We start from the raw sequence: 20,609 nt of genomic DNA on the forward strand, positions 1-20,609 counted from the left end.
ATCATGGCGGTCACCAGCTCCCGGACGAACAAGAGAGGCAAGCGCAACCAGCTACAGCGGCAACCCGAGGGATTCCAGCAAGCAACCCAAAGCACAACATGGAGGGACTGCACCCTGATGCCTGCTTTGACGGAAAACAGAAACAGCAGAGCCGGTATCGGGTAGTGGCGGGACTCCTCCTGTCTGTGAGGTCTCGGGACCACCATGATGGCAGCCCTCTCCACTGGGGTGGTCCGTCCACTAAAGCAACCTAGACATAGCCTGAATATACTGCTATAATTTCAATGCATTAGCCTGTTAAACTAGATAGAGATGTGTACATGCTCCACTTGGAACGCTAAAAGTCTAGTTTATGCACTGACATAGCCTATGATTTACACCTACTCCTAAAATTGATTGCTTAAGCTTGACTATACCATAAAAATGTGCTTGATAATCCTATGCCCTGCATGTTGAGCGTGGAAATTGCTTGAGGACTGCTTTTGGGGCACCTCTCGCCTGTTTGTACTATCAATCTACACTACAAAAATAAAAAAATTAAGAAAAAATAAAAATGGGAGGTGAAAGGGCCTCATAAGTGGAATAGCCTATGGCCTCTTTTCATCTAAATCCGGCCCTGGTCATGGGAAACGGACAATAAGACACTCAGAAGGGCTCGGGAATGGAACACAGAGACACATTTAGAGGGGCATGTGAAAGGGAAAAAGACATACAAAGGGCTGTTGCGGAGAAAGAGACATACAAAGGGGCTTGTGGGAGAGACACACAAAGGGGCGGAGGAGGGGGAGAAAAAAACACACAAAGGGGCTGGGGCAATAAAGAGTCGTACAGAGCTGTTTGTTAGTGTAAAGGACTTAAGTAATATAGATGTATTTCCTGATTAAATGTATACCTCCAGTTATTTAAAGGGACCACACTATTTTAGACTACCTTTTGGTAATGTATTTGTATGTGTTTGTTTGTTGTGTATGTTCAAATATATTACCTAATAAAGTATATGACTCTTTTAACTGATTATACATTTGCTCTAGGGACCTTCTTTTTTGTACTTGGGGGGAGATGCATTATATATTTTAGTGTGGGGAGGGTAGTAAGAGACACACAAAGGGGCTGGGGGGAAGTAACATACACACAAAGGGGTAAAGGAAGAGACATAAAAGGGAGGGAAGTGGAGTAAGAGACAGATAAGGGCGTTTTAAGAGACACACAAAGGGGGATGTAAGACACACCCAAGAGGGATAAGCTACACGCAAAGCAGTAAGACATTCAAAAGAGAGGATAAGAAATTCATAAGGAGGGTTAAGAGACACAAAAATATGCTTTTTTGTGGGGGTGGGTGGCAAAGTGCAGCCACAAATCCTTGCACTGGCCCGGTCCTTATGTATAACTTTGAAAATTAGTGTCATAAAAAAAAAAAAAGATTAAAAAAACCTACAGAATAAAAAGGGGGAAACCACATACGAATGAAAGGAAAAAAACAAGTGACAGATACGCTTTAACTGAATCCAGCTGGAAACTATTCTTTAAAGTACTTTTTTTTATTAATTCAATGGAAAATCGAGGAGAATTGATAATGGAAATGGAAATGCAAATGTTAGGCCAAAATAGCAGAAGTGTAAAAATGGTCCATCTCGCACTGCAATTTCTTCGCCGCTACCAGTTTATAAAAGATGGGTATTGGGAATTATTGTGAAGTAAGGTGCAGGGATAAAAAAAATGTGTGCATTTATTTTCAATTGTCCTTTAAAAAAAAAACAAAAAAAAAAAAAAAAACATGCATTTTGATTTCTTTTTTTCTATAACATCTTCTCATAAACAAAAGAAAATCTAAAACTTTTGGTTTCCTAAATCATTTTGCAAAGTTAAATTCAGCAAAGATACTAATGCATTCATATAAATTTACCCTTACCAAGACCATTGCTACATAAAGAAAATTATGCAGCATAATTGAATATATATAACTCTTCACAGTTTGAGAAATAAATGAATATGTTGAACATAAGACAATATGTTACAAAAAGGAAACAAAGTGCCCCCCCCCACACCTTAAATTAAACACGTTACAGTCTTTCACCCTTTAGAAATGGTGCCATAAAATTAAATTTATATTAGAATAGGTCTATTACAGAGGGAGTATAAATGAATTTAAATGCCAAAGCCTTGATAATATGTTTTGCAAAACGTGAGCAAGACCAGCAATTAAGTTCTTTATGTTGACAATTACTGCACTTTAATTAAAATACATCTAAATTCTGCCAAGATTTAATTTTTTACTCTCCCATCTGCGTTAATTGCTTTTTATTATTGAAACTGTCCAGAACAACATGATTACCAACAAAGCTAAAAACGCATTAACACAAACGTCAGGATAGCAAATTAACCTGTCAAGGTTATATCTGTTGACAAAATGTTTCCTCACAACAAAGTAACTGCAAACAATCTGCCACAAGCTTGGAGGATCTAGCACCGACGGTGTAAATTTTCACACTTTAATGCACATGCCACAATCTTCGAGTAGTGGACGGGATAACAATTTGTTTATTTGTTTGCATTTTAACAAAAAAGAAATGGACACGCTACAGTGCATGCTTGTTTATTTTTCCTTCTAGCTTTTCTTGAAGAAGAAAACCTTTAAAGGACACAGTTTGAGCACTTTAACAACTCCACTGAAATTAGGTTGTCAGTATGATAAGAGGTCCCTAACATTCAAGAATGGTTTAACCCCAAAGTCAGTTTTCCAGAACCAGATTGCTCTGTCCCCTTCTCCTTCTGCTATCGTAGATAATGGTATGCTTGGGCAGTATCAGGCAGGGACGCCACTCATTGGCTTAGGTCGGTAAGCTGACGCCAAGCTACGCCAATCAATAGCTACCAATTCATAAAAAGAGGTAAGGGCCAGGTGACGGGCCATAGGGCAAACCAGGCAAATGCCCAATGGGCTGATGTAATGCAGACTGGAATGACTTATTATGAATTACTGAAGATGTTAAAAGAATACGCAAACATTAAAAAAATATTTTAATAAATAAATTTAGCGTATGCTAATCCCCACTTTTAAAATGAAAGGCACATTTTTTCTTATTCTTTTATCTCCATCAATTAACCACCTTTCCTCTCCTGAGATAATCCATCTCATTGGTCCTATGATAATCATCTCATTGTACATGCTCGGCAATCACTGCACTCAGGCAACTGGATGCTTCAAACCAATGCTTCTCTATAAGAAGCATTCAAAGAGTTTGGCCACACTTAACATGAAGGTATTCAGTTATGAAGAGGTTTCACTAGGAAGTGCCTGAGTGGCTGTCTAATTTATGGAATGATTGTCTGATTGACAGCCACTAGAAGTATTCTGATTGGCAAACGTAGGCATTGCCGTTTTTCACAAGCAGCATTGTTTACATTTGCCATACTGCAGGTACAGGGCGTATGCACCAAAACCACTACATTAATATCTAGCCCTTTTGGTGCTTAAAGTGTCCTTTAAATATGCTATAGCATGCCTAGAATAGTGCTGAGCTTCAGTGTGTGGTGTCACTACACTACCTACTGAAATGTTGATGGGCCAATGGGCCCTCGGAGGACAGTAAGAAAACAATCTCCAAACAACTGAGTTGGGAGTATGACATGGAGTACTGATAATGACAAAGTTCTAATAATCAAATCTTTATTACTTCACTCTGTATATAGTACAAGGGAATAATAAACACTGCACAGTGAATAAGCAGGTAGCGCATAAGGAAGATGGTAACTGAATGAGTGGAATTGGGTATTAAAAAGATTATTATTATTGTTGACATTTATATAGCACCAACTTATTCCGCAGCGCTTTACAATATTATAAGGAGGGGAATTTAACAATACATGAGACAATAACAAAATGTTACAGGAACAACAGATCTTACAATCTAAAGGATGGCAGGAACAAAGAGAAATGAAGTGAGTGACAGCATTAATGGGTGTTTAGGGAGAAGCATGATATGCATTGTATGCAGAGGGACATAAAAATAGATATGGAAGAGAAGGATGGGCACTGTATAGATGTGGTGGTTGAAAACAGACAGTAAGGAAGAAGTAGCATGCAATGAAGGGCAAGGACAAGACAACCAATGTCTAGGGAGGATGGGCATTATATGTGTGATAAGACTGTCATGATATGGCTGGCTTTACTTGAATATGAGAGGCATGAAATGAATGGCTCCAATAGGATATTACATGTATTGTGGGTTATGGGAGGGCATTAGGCAATTGGCATAGGGACTTGAAATGGAAAGCAAGGAACAAGTGGCATAGGATGGGTGGCAGAGGCATGTAATGTAGGATATAATGGACTATTTCTTGCTCCAGTCTGGCCTTTTTAACCAAGCAATCTATGTACCACAATTACTACATATCAGAGCAGAGGTTATATTGTATTGATTCTGTGGTTGTCCCCAGCGCTTTGTGTATGCCACCTCTAACCCGTCTCCATGTTTCTCTCAGCCTATCAGTACCTTTGGAGGACAGGTTCATCTTCAGATAGGTGTAGTTTTAATCTATACATTGTGCAGACAAAATTAATAGCAAGTGATTTTTTTTTTTTTAAAGAGGTGTTTACATTTATTGTAACTGCTATGGCTTATGAATGCATTTCTGCTCTGAAATTTATTAATATATATTAAAGTGCAAAATATATCCTGGTGCATTAGTCTAATGACATAAAGTAATAAAACTATTTACCATGGCAAACGAAGTCCTTCTTCGCAACATCTACCACATTGACACCTCTAAGGTGCACAGGTAACATGCACAATGTGAACTGGCCAATGGTACGTCTTTGACGAAGCCAATCTGTCAGCCAGGTGAGGTGGCAGTCGCAGTACAGGTTGTTTGAGTGGAGACGTCTGGAAAATAAAAACACACATAGACACTCTATTAGGTGACTTTCATAGTTGCAAAATAAAATTATACATTGAAAAATGTAATTAAATTATTGTACATTTAAAAATGGACGTTCCCTTACAATATTTAGATTCAGTTATGTTTACAACACCACAAACATGCTTAAAGTGATGGGCTTGCAGGAGGTTAAGATGAAAATTACCCTGTAGGCTGCTCTGATTACAGTATTTTGGGCCACACATTGTTGGCTCTTGGCAATTTCCCACATTGTCACAGGAGCATATCACAAGAAAGCTTTTCAAAATTATTCTGTTGAATCCTCTCCATTGCTGTTTTCAAGCTATGCTTCACAACAGATATTTCTCATAAATAAACTTAAACATTATGAAAAGCTGCCCATAAATGAAAATGCTTAAAGAATAAAAAGAGTAAAAAAATCCAAAACAACTAAAAAGCAACAAAAATGCAAATCATCGTAAAAAGATATGCCATAGATAAAGCACTAAAAATGTGGAAACATAGATAAATAAAAAGATACTCTCCACTAAAGGTGCACTCTACGCATTGTACTCACTATGGCCTGCTGTCGTGTTTATAGTACAGTTCTGTGTCAAATCGATTGTGGGTGGTTGGAAACATAGTAAGGATTCCCATTGCACCTGTGGCTGGCAATTCACTTGGCAGAATGCTACTGTAGAAGTTACACTTCCAAATTAACAATGTAATTTCCATTCAAATTGGGAATGCTTTTGTTGGCTGAGAGCACCAGTGGACACACTGAGCCAATATATGCCTTTCAAACATATGAGACATGAGCACTTCCACTTTTAATAGGATCGTTCCACCTTTCAAATAGGTAGCTTTATGCAGCATTTACTTGAGAGATTGAAGAAATCAGATATTCATCATTTCAGGTCTTAGCTAGACCCTTAGCTAGACTATTTGCCTTCTTAGAACTGAATCAATTACCAATACAAATGTTGTATTATTTTCTGTAGTATTTTTGTACTGAAATGTTTCCTTACCGAATTGTTAGAAGAACAATCGTTTTCCTCAATTGCTAGATCTGAGACTCTCATTACATGCCTCCAAACATTTCAAATGGACAAAGAGGGAAACTTTCATTTTAGGGGTGTGACTTAGGCTATCACCGCGGACGGGGCTGTTGTGTAAAATTTTTGGTGATATACTAATTAAAATTAGTCATTACTATAATGTAATTTACAATAAGAACAAGGTATTTTATTTACTAATTTCTAAAGACATTTATTGTAGTTTATGTAACTGTCAGTACTATTGATGTTGAGTTGTGTTGTATACTCAGGCACACTAACATTATGGAGCTGCCAGAAAAGAGGGACTTGAGGATCAAAGAGAATAATAGAGGAATTTGGTCCTCAAAAAAGGGACTGTCCCTTTTTAAAAAACACCACTTCAGAGGTCTGAGATTATACTTACTCAACCTGGCAGTCATATTAAAGGAACACTATAGTCACCTAATTTACTTTAGCTAAATAAAGCAGTTTTAGTGTATAGATCATTCCCCTGCAATTTCACTGCTCAATTCACTGTCATTTAGGAGTTAAATCACTTTGTTTCTGTTTATGCAGCCCTAGCCACACCTCCCCTGGCTATGATTGACAGAGCCTGCATGAAAAAAAAAACTGGTTTCACTTTCAAACAGATGTAATTTACCTTAAATAATTGTATTTCAATCTCTAAATTGAACTTTAATCACATACAGGAGGCTATTGCAGGGTGTAGCAAGCTATTAACATAGCAGGGGATTAGAAAATCTTAATTAAACAGAACTTGCAATAAAGAAAGCCTAAATAGGGCTCTCTTTACAGGAAGTGTTTATGGAAGGCTGTGCAAGTCACATGCAGGGAGGTGTGACTAGGGTTCATAAACAAAGGGATTTACCTCCTAAATGGCAGAGGATTGAGCAGTGAGGCTGCAGGGGCATGTTCTATACACCAAAACTGCTTCATTAAGCTAAAGTTGTTCAGGTGACTATAGTGTCCCTTTAAACTAGTTCAGAACAAACTAGCTTCACTCCATGTTCATTATTTTAACTGTCAAAGTTGTGTCCCCTAATACATTGTCTACCCAATCTTTAGCAAGACTTAGAATACCTAGCCAATATATTCTCCGTAGACAAAGATCTCATTACAGATATGATGTCCATCAACAGATTGTTTGAGTTTGGAAATATCATCTGCCTTCTTACACCGTGAAGCAGGGGAAATAGGACATAGCTACCCTAATAATAAAGGAGAATTCAGTAAACAATGTTCTGACTTCCCTTTAATGTTTAAGAATATTTTCTGAAGAGGAGACTAGGAATGATGGCGTATTTTGGTGTATCTGAATATTTTTAGTGGTTAGCATTATTTATCATACATTGTGGTTACCATGCACCAATGTATCATTGACTGATTTGACCCTGGGGAGTTATGGTCAGAAAGGAATGTGATGTAAGAAACATAGAGGTAACTGTAGGATTAGTTACTGTTGATTAATATGACCCGAGAGAGACTAAAGTCAGAGAAATGGTATTCACAGTCTTTAGAAGTGTGTCTAGTGTCACAGGCAGATGCAGTGAAAAAATATTCTACTAACTTGCCTTTAAACACAGAATGCCAAGATATTGATGGGAGGTATATCCACAGGAAGGATAGTAGGACACGCATACGGACAAAACATAGTCATTTTATATTGGTCAGGAGTCAGCCAAATGGACAATTCAATGAGTGAATAAATGCGTAGAAGCACAGGCATTGAGATGTACATTGATGGATGAATGCACACCTCCCAACTGCCCTATTTAGAAAGGACAGTCCCTATCTTGGGCCCAAATCTCTTGCTCCCTTTTTTCTATCTTAATGTCCCTCCTTTCTAATATTGTTGGTATGTCTGAGTGAATTACAATGCTACACAGAAATACTACTCACATTAATGTGTCTTTAAAGTACAATAAATGTGTTTAGAAATCAGTCTGTGTAATTAAGATACATTGTTCTTATTCTAAATTACATTGCAGCTGCATAAATAATAAGTCACCTAATATTTCTCTGGCAATACCCTTACTCACACCCCTAGAATTAAAGTGCTGCTCTTTGTCCATTTGAAATGTTGGAAGGTATGTGAATACAAAATATTAGACAGACATGTAGATAGTAAGAAAAAAAAAAATATTCATAGTCTGACGACTTCCTCTGCAATAATTTAGTATTTCCCCAATGTAAAGGCAACACCAACTGGCTGCCAAAAACTATGAAACAGTCATGTCATAGCAAATCCATGTATGGAAAGGGTTAAACTGACACAAAATTGTTTTAGAAAGGTTTAATATTTGCTATGTGTAAAGTGTGTTTCTCTGAATCCAATATTACAGCTTTGATTTAAAAGTCCCATTTATGATATCCTGCCTTTGTTTTCTCCTTTAATTACAGCAAAGAGGGATTAGTCATTGAAAGTCTCCAGGGAGCTATCTACAAAGCCATCTCTCCAAAATTAAACTAAACGGAGAATGGCAGCAGACACTCAGCCCTGGAAACAGACAGCCGTGATTGATCGATCTGAGGTAGCAGGATGAATATTATCAACCATTAATGAGAACAAAGGAAGAAATCCTTCAACTTAATCACTTAAATTAATTCTGGCTACTATTAATTCCAATCTTAGAAGAGGAGCGGTGTAAAAGGACATGGATGTAAATATAAATCAGTTGATACCACAGTCTGGGAATAACGAAGTCCGTTCTTTGCAGGTGAATGCTACCTTTGTTGAAGGAACACAGTAGGCACTTTGGCAACTTCAGCTTATTTAAGTTGTAATAGTGCCATCAGTGCGGGTCACCTAGTCCTACCCCCAAAAACCCAATATCAAACTAAATAGAAGGCTTGGAAGCGCGACTTCCAGCCACGCCTCCAAGGCCTCTGGGTATGATAACCTGGTTTTTCATAGGACAACATATTGTGATGCCACGCACATATGGGCACTACTATTGGCCATAAAAAAATATTGAGTACAATGATTGTCTATAGAGGAATTGTAGGCGCATCACGGCAAGCTCTGCACATGCGCCTGGTTCCGTAATGCTCCATCATGAGGCGCAATGGATTGGCCTATTATCCTGAAGGCACGCCTCCAGGATAACATAAACTCAAGGAGACTCGGCACAGAAGAAAAGGGGAGTTTGTTTATTTTTTATTTATTTTTCTGTGGTTTTCCTTATGTATGCTACGTTGTTCCTTTAAGCGTGTTTAAAGTATACTAATAAATATCTAGCAGATCACCATGATTTACATATCAATATCTATCTTCTCTACTTTGACTTATTTAAAAGGTGACTGTGACTTTACAGGATTTTTTTTTTTATATCATTAACAAACATGTATTTGCGTGGTGTGAAAAACAACATTAACATTTTTAAATCAACACCTTTTTATCTTTCAACTTGACATCTCTATCTTGGCTCCTTGTAAATCATTGATATAAGATAGCAGTCAACATCAATAAAGCAAAGGAAGGTAAGAAATTAAACAATGCTTATATTTCTCTTCCTCATTTAAAAGGTGTACCCTGGCTATGCCCCAAAAGAATTAGGTAGAGAGACATGTGTTAATTCTTTAATATAAATGTAAATGAAAAGAGAGCATTGGATGAAAAAACCCATTAACATGAGTTACAGATAATTTTCAATATTTTTTAATGGTATAATTTAGAGAAGTTACAGTTCCCATTTAACGGAACACTGTAGTGTTAGGAATACATACCTGTATTCCTAGCACTACAGTCCTGCTGCCTCTTGTTATTTAGGTTCCCCCATCTATATATTAAAAAAAAAAAATTAAAACAAAAGCAGACCTGCAAAGTCTACTCATACATTGATCTACTACTTTTAATGTCTGAATTGCACACTAGACCTGTGATTCTCATTGTCTAACCATATTACTTTCACGTGCTACCTTTGTGAAAAAAAACGATATTTACAAAAACAAAATAGATAATAATAACTCACCTTTTCTCCAGTTAAGTTTTTTAAGTGCCTACAGTGTCAACTGTAGATTTACTAATAAAAAACTGGGAGCACAACATCTTTTAACCACTCTTCTGTCCCCAGCACACCTCCACTGTGTGGATCAGATTCATATCACTAAACATTGTATTCTGATTGGTTCAAAACCAAACTGTTAAATTTAACGTAACATAGCAAATTGATTCTGCAACTGAGTTAAACATTTTTTTTTCAAAATCATCTATGACTAAACATGGTAATTTGTTTATTGTTTCATTACCATTCATTTAGTCAATGAAATCCCATTCATAATGGTCATTTTTACAGGAAAACGCACTAGTATGCAAATTGTCCTTTTTATAAAAGGTTTTCTGTAACTTTAAGCAATTGAGGAGATTTTAATAATACTGAGAAGACCAAAAAAACCTCTCTACGAAGAGTATAGCCACACTATTATGAATATATATATATATATATATATATACACAACATAATAGTAAAAGTATATTGTTTTCATTAAAAAAAAGATCTATTACATGTTTTCATCTTGCTCAATTTTTTATAGTATCATCAGCATTATTTTGTACATTTTCATTTTCCTACAAAATAATTAAAGGAGACTCCTCCATGTCAGACTTAATGTAGTGTGTCAGCTATTTGCATTGGCATCTTCTTCCTCACACTACTGCCTTACATATGCTAAATTGTAGATCTGTCTTACCCCCACCTATCCAATGCAGTTCGTAGTCTAATTCCTTCGTTCTGGAGGCAGGTGCCCATGGTTTGATGTTATGCAAAAATGCCCTCATTTGAACAACTTATACTGTCTTCATCAGACACTCAGTTGTGTTATATGAAGATTTGGTTCCATTGATCACAATGGTTGGCCCAATAAGCAGAGATCTGTGGATCTGTATCTTCCAGTTCCACTTCTTTACTGGTTTATTGGCAAACAGTTTGCTGAAGACAGCACACTAAGAACATGAATTACTGTAATCATGTCCTGTGGTCTGATAAGACCAAGATAAACGTATTTGGTTCAGATAGTGTCAATTGTGTGGGGCGGCAACCAGGTGAGGAGTACAAGAACAAGTGTGTTTTGCCTACAGTCAAGCATGGTGGTGGGAGTGTCATGGTCTGGGGGTCTGCATGAGTGCTGCCAGCACTAGGGAGCTACAGTTCATTGAGGGAACCATGAATGCCAACATGTACTGTTACATGTTGAAGCAGAGCATGATCCCCTCCCTTCGGAGACTGGGCCACAGAAGCCGTATTCCAACATGATAACGACCCCAAACACACCTCCAAGATGACCACTGCCTTGCTAATTAAGACAAAGGTAAAGGTGATGGACTGGCCAAGCATGTCTCCAGACCTAAACCCTATTGAGCATCTCTGGGGCATCCTCAAATGGAAGGTGTTGGAGCGCAAGGTCTCTAACATCCACCAGCTCCGTGATGTCGTCATGGAGGAGTTGAAGAGGACTCCAGTGGCAACCTGTGAAGCTCTTGTGATCTCCATGCCCATGAAGGTTAGAAAATAATGACTCTGTGGGCCCAATTTGGACATTTCCACTTAGGGGTGTACTCACTTTTGTTGCCAACGGTTTAGACACTATTGGCTGTGTGTTGAGTTTTTTTGAGGGGACAGCAAATTGACACTGTTATAAAGGCTGTACACTTACTACTTTACATTGTAGTAGAGTGTCATTTCTTCAGTGTTGTCACATGAAAAGATATAATAAAATATTTACAAAAATGTGAGGGGTGTACTCACTTTTGTGAGATACTGTATATATGCAGGGTCTTATGAATTAAATGACTTTGTGGAACCTATAGTACCTTTCTGTTTGAAGCCTAGAATGATGATATGACTCAACATAAGCTCTGCTAATGATTGCGTTATATTTCATTGCATTATCACATACATTTGTTTATTACAAATACTTAGACTATATTATATAGTAAACACAGAAAATTATACTTACAGAGTACGAATCTTGGGCATGTGGTTGAAACTTGTAAGTGGGATTCGTGAGATGTTATTGTTGTTAAGAGTACTGAAAGGCAAGAGAGATCAAACTTTATTTAATTTACTCAAACGGATACCTCGATTTAATACATTTGTTCTTTCACAGCAAAGGGCATGAGGTGTTGATAAATCTTTTGAGAACAATTTGTGAATTGTCATGTGAGGCATGTTTATGGCAATGCAGCTGAATATCACATAAATTGGCAGAGATCATTACTTGGCTTGCACACCTCTCAGTAACCCAGTAACAAGTCTAGCAACAAACCCAGTAACAAGTCTAGCAATGATCTGTGAGAATTTATTAGACAAGATGTAAAATTCTGTCCAGTACTGAAAAGCTCAGCTGAGGGATGTGTCAGTAATACACAAATGTGATACAATTGTACAGTTTGATATATTGACATTTTCTTGTATCATTAATATAGAACAAACATAAAAGGCACACTATATGCACCATAACAACTACAGGTACATTGCATAACTGTAAGTTACATTGTTTAAGGGGTCAGTGACCTCCTATGCTACTACCTATCCTACTACCATCTATTTGGCATAATAGGTTCAATAAACATTGCACAGAGAAGTTCACTAACTACGGATTTTAGATTTTTGCCCAAGAGGTATGCTACTCAGTGGAGGCTCGGCCATATGGGCACTTATGGCAGCTACCCACCAGATTTCATCTGGGAAAAAAATGACGTTCAGAAGTTTAGAAACACTAAGATTCTTTTTCTGGAGGGGAAGTTAGTAAGCAAAAAAATGGGGAAAAAATTGTGTCTCTTTAATTTTGTGATAGGTTTCAGTTCTGCGGGGCCCCTCCCAAAAAATGGGGCTGGTTTGCAATCTGGAAGGAATTTCCAGAATTTCCATTGTGTTGCAATTCGGTCAGCAGAGCAACAGCCCAAAAGTGGAGGCATGCTATTTTCCTCTCTATTCAGGGGCCATATGCTGATGGCACCAGAGAGATGGATTACAGTGCCCACTGGAGAGAAGTAAGAGGTCATCTTGGAAGTAACACAGGAATAGCACAGCATCAGCTCCTGGCCCCTGCCAAACTTTAGTGGATAATATTATCTTTGTCTATCCCCCTATAACCCCAATGATTGTCTGAGGGATGATTAAGCAAGGGAATTTACTAAAATGTATCATTATTATATAGAAATGCACTCTGCTGCCTGAAATAACTTCTTGTGCACATACCCACCAACTTCTTAAAGTGCTTAGACACTCTTCATCTGACACCCGATACACTCATGCTGTGGCTAGTTGAAAATTTGTGAAACTTCAAACTGAAGGACTGAGGCTGTGACACTGAGGACTGAGCGGATTCTGATTTCCATCTCTCTGAAACTGCAATTATTGTTGTTGCTTCTGAGACAGTGACTGTCAGTATTTTTGCTGCTTTAACCCTGTGTACGCTGTGTGCTAGGAGTGAGCTAGGAGTAGTTGAAATGGTTGGAGCCTATCAGTATCTTGATGTATTAACCATGTGTCACACTGCGTGCTGAGAACTAATGGAGTAGCTGACATGTTTTACAGAAGCAGCAATTATGAATTGAAAACTAAAGTTATCGTACCAGGAGCACTACTGACTACTACTTACTAAGATGTGATCATGTAAGGGAGAGCTAAGAAATTTATACAAATCTAGAGAGAGATCTAAAGCATTTTACATAGATGTACTGTGTGGGTATCTCTGCAGGGCCGGACTGGGGATACAAAGCAGCCCTGGAAAAAAAAATCTATGCCAGCCCCATAAGTCATTGCGCCATATATTGTCGCATGTAATATGTAAGGCTATGTCTTGCCACCCCAGATGATTGAGTTTATATATATATATATATATATATATATATATATATTGCTTTTTCTAATATAAAATATTGGTCCTTTCAGAGTAAAACATTTAATTATACAGTAAGCATACTCACATGCAGACACAGACAATCTCACTGACACACAAAAGCTCATTGATACACAGCCTCATAGACAAACAATTTCACTAATATACATAAGCTCATTGACATACACAAGCTCACTCACTAGCAGGCACACACACACACATGCAAGCAAGCTAACACACTAGCAGGCGCACACACACACAGCTTAATGTAGTGGTTCTGGTGTCTATAGCCTGTCCCTGCAGGCTTTTGAATGTAAACACTGACTTTTCAGAGAAAAGGCAGTGTTTACATTGCTTCCTAGTGACACCTCTAGTGACAGACACTCAGACGGTCACTAGAGGCGCTTCCTGTGTCAGTGTGGATTGGCTGAGATCATCAAGCTTGATGATCTCAGTCATAGAGGCAGAGACCAGCACGACGTTGGAAAAAAAAAAAGGGTGAGTAAAACACTATTTTTAAAAACACACACAGACACCACGACTGACACACACACACCATGACAGACACACACACACCGTGACACAGACAGACACACACACCATGATACAGACCCCCCGTGACACAGACACACACACACACATGACAGAGACACACACACCATGACACACACACACACACCCTGACACAGACAGACACACACACCATGACACAGACAGACAGACACACACAGAATGACAGACAGACATACACACAGCATGACACAAACAGACAGACACACACACACAGACAGACACACACACAGCATGACACAAACAGACAGACACACACACACACACACACACACACATCATGACACAGACAGACACACACACACAGCATCACACACACACATACACACACACACATAGCATGACACAGACACTTGTTGCTACCTGTGTGGGTGGGTGGGCAGACTGATAGGTGTCCTGCGGCCGCATGGAGAGCTTGGATGGCGGCCGCAGGGGAAGCTCTTCTGGCAGCCGCTGGGGGAGCAGGCTGTTCTGTCTCTGCTCCCCCTCCCTCGCGCGCTACAAATAGACCGGGGCCGGTCATAATCCGGCCCCGGTCTCATTAAGCTGCACGCGAGGGAGGGGGAGCAGAGACAGAACAGCCTGCTCCCCCAGCGGCTGCCAGAAGAGCTTCCCCTGCGGCCGCAATCCAAGCTCTCCATGCGGCCGCAGGACAACCACATGTCTCCCCGGCCCCAGGTGCCGACGGCCCACCGGGAAATTTCCCGGTAGCCCGGTGGGCCAGTCCGGCCCTGTATCTCTGTATTGAAGCTTTGCGTAATCAGGCACAGTGATCCTGGCTTTGTGGTATAGTTATGAGTATCTCCTTATTGTGCTCAGCTGTTTGTTATTTATCTGTATTTACTCAGCTCTATGTATTTTATAGATATCCTTATGCTGGGCCCAATCTGTTTTAATGTATGGAGGAATACATTTTTGTGATGAGTCTGGCACCCCACCATCTTAAAACTTCACCAGCTGCCTTTGATGCTATCTGTACTGTCAAATTTGAGCATCAAAAAATCTGCATTATAATGGTGTATAAAACAATGTTTAATGATTCATCTATCTATACTGTTAACTAACAACTGTTGAAAAACTATAAACTAACTAACAAAGTGGCGATAATGTGAGTGATATGTTGGTAAGATACACTGGTAAGACAGTGCTAAGTAAGTGACAATATGATGCTTAAATGCAATGTGAAAAGTTTAAACTAAGCCGGTTTGTTAAAAGAAAATATGCTGCTATATTCAATTTTCTAATTTTATCTATGCTGCCAAGCTGCATACCCTAAAAAAGACATAGAAGAAAAATGATTTTGAGCACTTTTATTTGGCAAACAGTAGAGTATTATTGTAAATGATGCTTTTGAATTGAAGTCCTTTTTTATTCAAACTTGTTACATGAATGCCTTGTCAGTGTATTCAGTGTGATTTAAATTATCATTAAAGACAATGGATTCTCTAGTCTCTTCTAGAACATATACCATTTATAATATAGGCCTCTATTTAATATAGTGTGTGTGGAGGGAGGGTGGGGGGTTGGGGGGAAGGGGATGCCTGGGCTGTCAGAACGTTGCTGTTGTACTTGCAATTCTCTGATACAGTAGAAGGAGCAGAACACTTAGTCTGTGTGTGGAGGAGGTGTAAACCAAGTTCTCCCTCCCCCTCCTCAGCATCAGGTTGGCCGTGCTGGTCAGGAACATCCTTGATCAACTGGCCTGGAGCCCCCTCTCTGCAGGGACGGCTGGATTATCCACTGATCTCGCTGGCTGGCATTTACACAGTTTGCCTGGTGGCCAGTACGGGCATAAGTTAGAGTAAGTGTTAAGCAGGGGCATTACTTGGTGTCACAAAAACCAAAGACTACAGCCCAAGGGTGAATTTTATGTCTCTTCCAACATATTTTGGCTAAAAATCACTCACAGACTGCCACCCTTGAGAATACCCTATGCACATCCCTAAACATTGATACGTTCAATGAATCACATTATGACACCAAATCTTTCTATGCATTCAGTGTATTAGATTAACATATGTTTTTAAACTGCACACCTCCTGTATTAAAGGATCACTGCACTCTTCCAACCCGCTCCCCAAAAAACCTGTTAGAGTCTTTCAGTCAATTAGAAGCCTCTGACATGGTCCCCAATGTGCACACGCGAGCCGGCTCATGCACACTTGTGCACAGTGACGTGCACTCGCGCATGTTCGTGCACACCCACCGCTTGTGCACTGCTGAAGCTGGTCTGAGGTCTGTTAGGGAGGGAGGGGGAGGCAGGCATGTAGAGCGTGCCTGCCACTTTCGTTAGCTCAGGGGAGTTAACGGAAGTAGGAAAGAATCCTTCCTGGTTGTTTGAAAGACAGCCAGGAGGGAGTTCCCCAGTTAATTTATAAAAGTGCTGATTTCTCATAGTTAAATGAGGGTACTCCTCACCGATAAAGAACTTCATCAAGCTTAAGTGCGTTTGGAGTGTGGAGTGGTACTTTAACAAACACTCATGTTGCAACCATGAACCTACAGCATTAGCACCAAACTTGCAGTATTAAACCTGTATAAACTGCATTAAACACATAGTAATGCTCTAACAGCATTATATATAATTACCTTTGCTTTGTTAATTTAGGAGTTAAACCATTTTTGTTTCTGTTTATGCAGTCCTAGCCACATTTCCCCTGACTGTGATTGGCACTGCCTGCATGAGAAAATGGTTTCATTTCAGATGTTAACATGCTTTAGAAGTTTTAAATCTCCTGCCGTGTAAAATTAAATGAAATGTTATCACAGATGGGAAGCTCCTGCAGGGTCTAGAAAGTTAAGAACAAAGCAGGAGACAAAAAAATCTAAATTAAACAACTCTCTTTACAGGAAGTGTTTAGGAAGACTGTGCAAGTTACATGTAGGGAAGAGTGACTAGGGCTGTATAAACAAAGTGATTTAATTCATAAATGGCAGAGAATTGAGCAGTGAGACTGTAGGAGCATGATCTATACACCAAAACTGCTTCTTTAAGCTAAAGATGTTTTGGTGACAGTAATGTCCCTTTAATGTGACATTAAAGTGGCACTTTCACAAATGCTCTAATTAGAGACAATTATTCTTTCATTATTACAGCGGATGGAGTGCCAAGAAGGTAAAAAATTAAATGTGGCTTTTTAGGATTCCACTTACACTGCAGCCTCAAGATGAGGGTACTTAATATATGTATATATTTATAAGAATCTAATCAAATAATTCTAAAACTTAAGGCAAGATAAAGAGAACAATGTAGTTTTGGTTTAAGATTTATTTTTATTTCATTTGTATTGCTTAAATGTTCCTACATTTATTGTTGAACATTGTCAGTCCACATTACTAAAGGATGCCTCTTTAAGCGTTGTCTTTAAGGTTCTTTAAGAAAGCTTTGTTGTATGTGTAATGTCTTTTTCCTGTTGAATATTTTATTACAGCATGGGGCACCAGGAATAGCAATAGCTTTTCAGCTTGCTTTTAGGTTTCCAATGAACATGACTGCTATGAACATGACATATTTGATTCACTACTCATCCTTGACATTCTTTTACAAATAAAAGAATTAAATATTGCAGAAATACTCCCTAAAACAATGTTATTCTTCAATAAAACCTTATTTTGAAACCAATAACAGTGTGATCATTGTGTGTTAAGAACAAAGGGCATATGAAGTATGCATCAAATATACATACACAGTAATCTATCACAGTGTACAGCGGAATTCTATGAGACAGAAAATCAATTTGTGACCCATATGTAACCATAGAGAATAAAATGTCAAACGTGCATCTCGCTGTTTGTGCGTATATGGGCAGATCTATTTATTTATACATAAACAGCATTTCTTTTTTCAGCACAATGTGTCTATGGTCAAAATGCAACAATTAAAATATAGCCAGTGATAGAAATGAATACCGTAGATCAGACACGTTAAGGAGTGTAACATTCTAAAGGAAATGTGTCTTGATTACTTTTACATTTGCAAATTGTCTCAGCAGGAGACATTTAGGCTGATATGACATACACTATAGTAGGCTTATTTATCTAAGTGATATTTGTCAGGTAATTCAAGGTGGATTTAATGTTTCAGACCTAAATAACAGAATTGGAAGCATAACTGGCTTAGAGTTTTTTTTCCATGTCATCTATTTTGGCCTTAAATTTGAAATTCACTTTGAATTCTCAACAATTCTCACTTTAGTATATAATCCTGTAGGTATTTCTCACCTCTGCTATATACGCTAAGAGTAATTATAAAAGCTTCCTCTGTTATAAACAACTAAGATTATTTAGTATTTCAGTAAGCATGTTTATCGCCCGTATTAACATTAGCGTAGGACCAACCAATATTGGGGTACTGTGATATATTGGTGGGCTTTACAGGATATGGCTATATCGTGTGACCAAATCTCCATATTTGTTTGCTAAGACCGGTGCTTTTGAGTAACCTTAAGTAAGAGTTAAGATGGTATTTTTTGTGCATGCTGTTCCTTAACCCCTTAAGGACCAAACTTCTGGAATAAAAGGGAATCATGACATGTCACACATGTCATGTGTCCTTAAGGGGTTAAAGGAACACTAGAGCGTTAGGAATACAAACATGAATCCCTGACACAACAATGGTGGATTAAATCATAAGGTCCCCAGGTCACTATCTGTTGAGATTAAAGGCCATTTTTTACTTGATGATCTCAGCTGGTCAAATGAAAGCATAGTGGGGCTAAAGTGCATGCGGGGCTAAATGTTGTGCTGCGCCAATCAGCATCTCCTCATAGCGATGAATTTAATCAATGCATCTCTCTGGGGAGCGTTCAACGCCTCCATGCAGAGCACGGAGGCACGGAGCCAAGTGAAGCACTGACCCAGAAAGCACCTGTAGTGACCGTCTGAGTGACTGCACATAAAGGTGTTACTAGTAGGCAATGTAAACACTACCTTTTGTCTGAATAGGCAGTGTTTACAGTACTAACACTGCAGGGACAGACTATACACACCAGAACCACTACATTAGGCTGTAGTGCTTCTGGTGAACACAGTGTCCCCTTAATCTGTATTTTGAAACTTAATCTTTTCACCAAGAAAATGCTTCTGACTGAAGCGGTTCTTTAAGAAGCCGTATAAAATGCAACGCCTTTAGCTATTTACAAAATGGCTAAAGGCGAAATGGTTTCAGAGATGTAAAAAAGCCTTGTTTTTGGCTTTATGAAACACTATGTAGGGTTGACATTATCTCATATATCTATCTCAAATAACAAAGAAGTGAAGCTGTTTGCATCTACAAAATGACATTTTTAGAATTTTACTGCTGCCATTATGCAATCACTGAACTTGCTTTGAGTAAATTTATGTACAGAATCATCTGAGTTATTGTTTTACTTCCAAGTGCAACTTGCAAGTGTAGTTTATCTAGACATGGAACTCGTCATTTTAGATATGCCAGTTTTAACACTGGTTTGTAAAGTAACCTGAATATGAGATTCTGAAATATGTGAAACATTACTTGTATAATTTAAAAGGCATCAATGTGGAATTGAGATGGCAAACAATACATGCATAACTTTACATATTCCTAGCACATCCATCAGCAGTATCTTCACAACTTGCATTTCTGTGGCTGGATTTAAATGCATAGGGAGCTGGTACAGAAATATTATACATGCAAGAAACATACATTTTCTACAGCAATAATACTCACATTCATGTGTCTTTGAACTACAGTAAATGTGTTTAGAAATCCGTCTTTGTAAATAAGTTACATTGTTCTTAATTACATTTTAGTTCTGTAAATTATTAGAAAATCACTCAAAATTGTCCCCTTGCACTGCCCTACTAACCCCCTTAAAATAATGTCCCCTTTGGATCTATTTGAAATGCTGGGAGGTATGCCACTCAGAGTACATAAAAATGCATCTCATCTACAGTTTCTCAATGTACTATTTAAATGTACAAAATAGAAAATAATAAAGTTCCTTTATTATTTAATAGTAACAGCCAAGCCATGAGTAAGATATTCAATTAATGTAGCCAGTGTACATTGGTGACTGAGTTCTTCACACTTTCAGGGGGTAATCAGGGTGCCTTGTATGTTGAATGCAACAACAACCACGATATTCTACAAAGCTAAGAACTCACTCACTACCTCAATTCCAGCCAATATTTAGAGTTATAAATAAACATATGAACATTCTATCTGGAGCCTCTATCTTTTTTAATGTAACTCCTTAACTACCACTTTTTGATAAAAAAAAAATATATATATATTAACGT

General features: G+C 38.3%; 1 protein-coding gene across 2 annotated transcripts in view; it reads right to left on the reverse strand.

Moving 5' to 3' along the window:
* Window positions 1–20,609, reverse strand: part of SLIT3 (slit guidance ligand 3) — a 658,792-nt gene that overhangs the window by 179,394 nt on the left and 458,789 nt on the right. For both annotated transcript variants that reach the window (XM_063447449.1, XM_063447448.1), the window contains 2 exons: window positions 11,892–11,963; window positions 4,720–4,883 (listed from right to left, as the gene is read on the reverse strand). In XM_063447449.1, coding sequence (XP_063303519.1) covers window positions 4,720–4,883; window positions 11,892–11,963 — 236 coding nt within the window. The remainder of the gene's footprint in view (window positions 1–4,719; window positions 4,884–11,891; window positions 11,964–20,609) is intronic.

The sequence above is a fragment of the Pelobates fuscus genome, chromosome 3 (assembly GCF_036172605.1).
Source record: "Pelobates fuscus isolate aPelFus1 chromosome 3, aPelFus1.pri, whole genome shotgun sequence".
NCBI classification, from domain to species: Eukaryota; Metazoa; Chordata; class Amphibia; order Anura; family Pelobatidae; genus Pelobates; species Pelobates fuscus.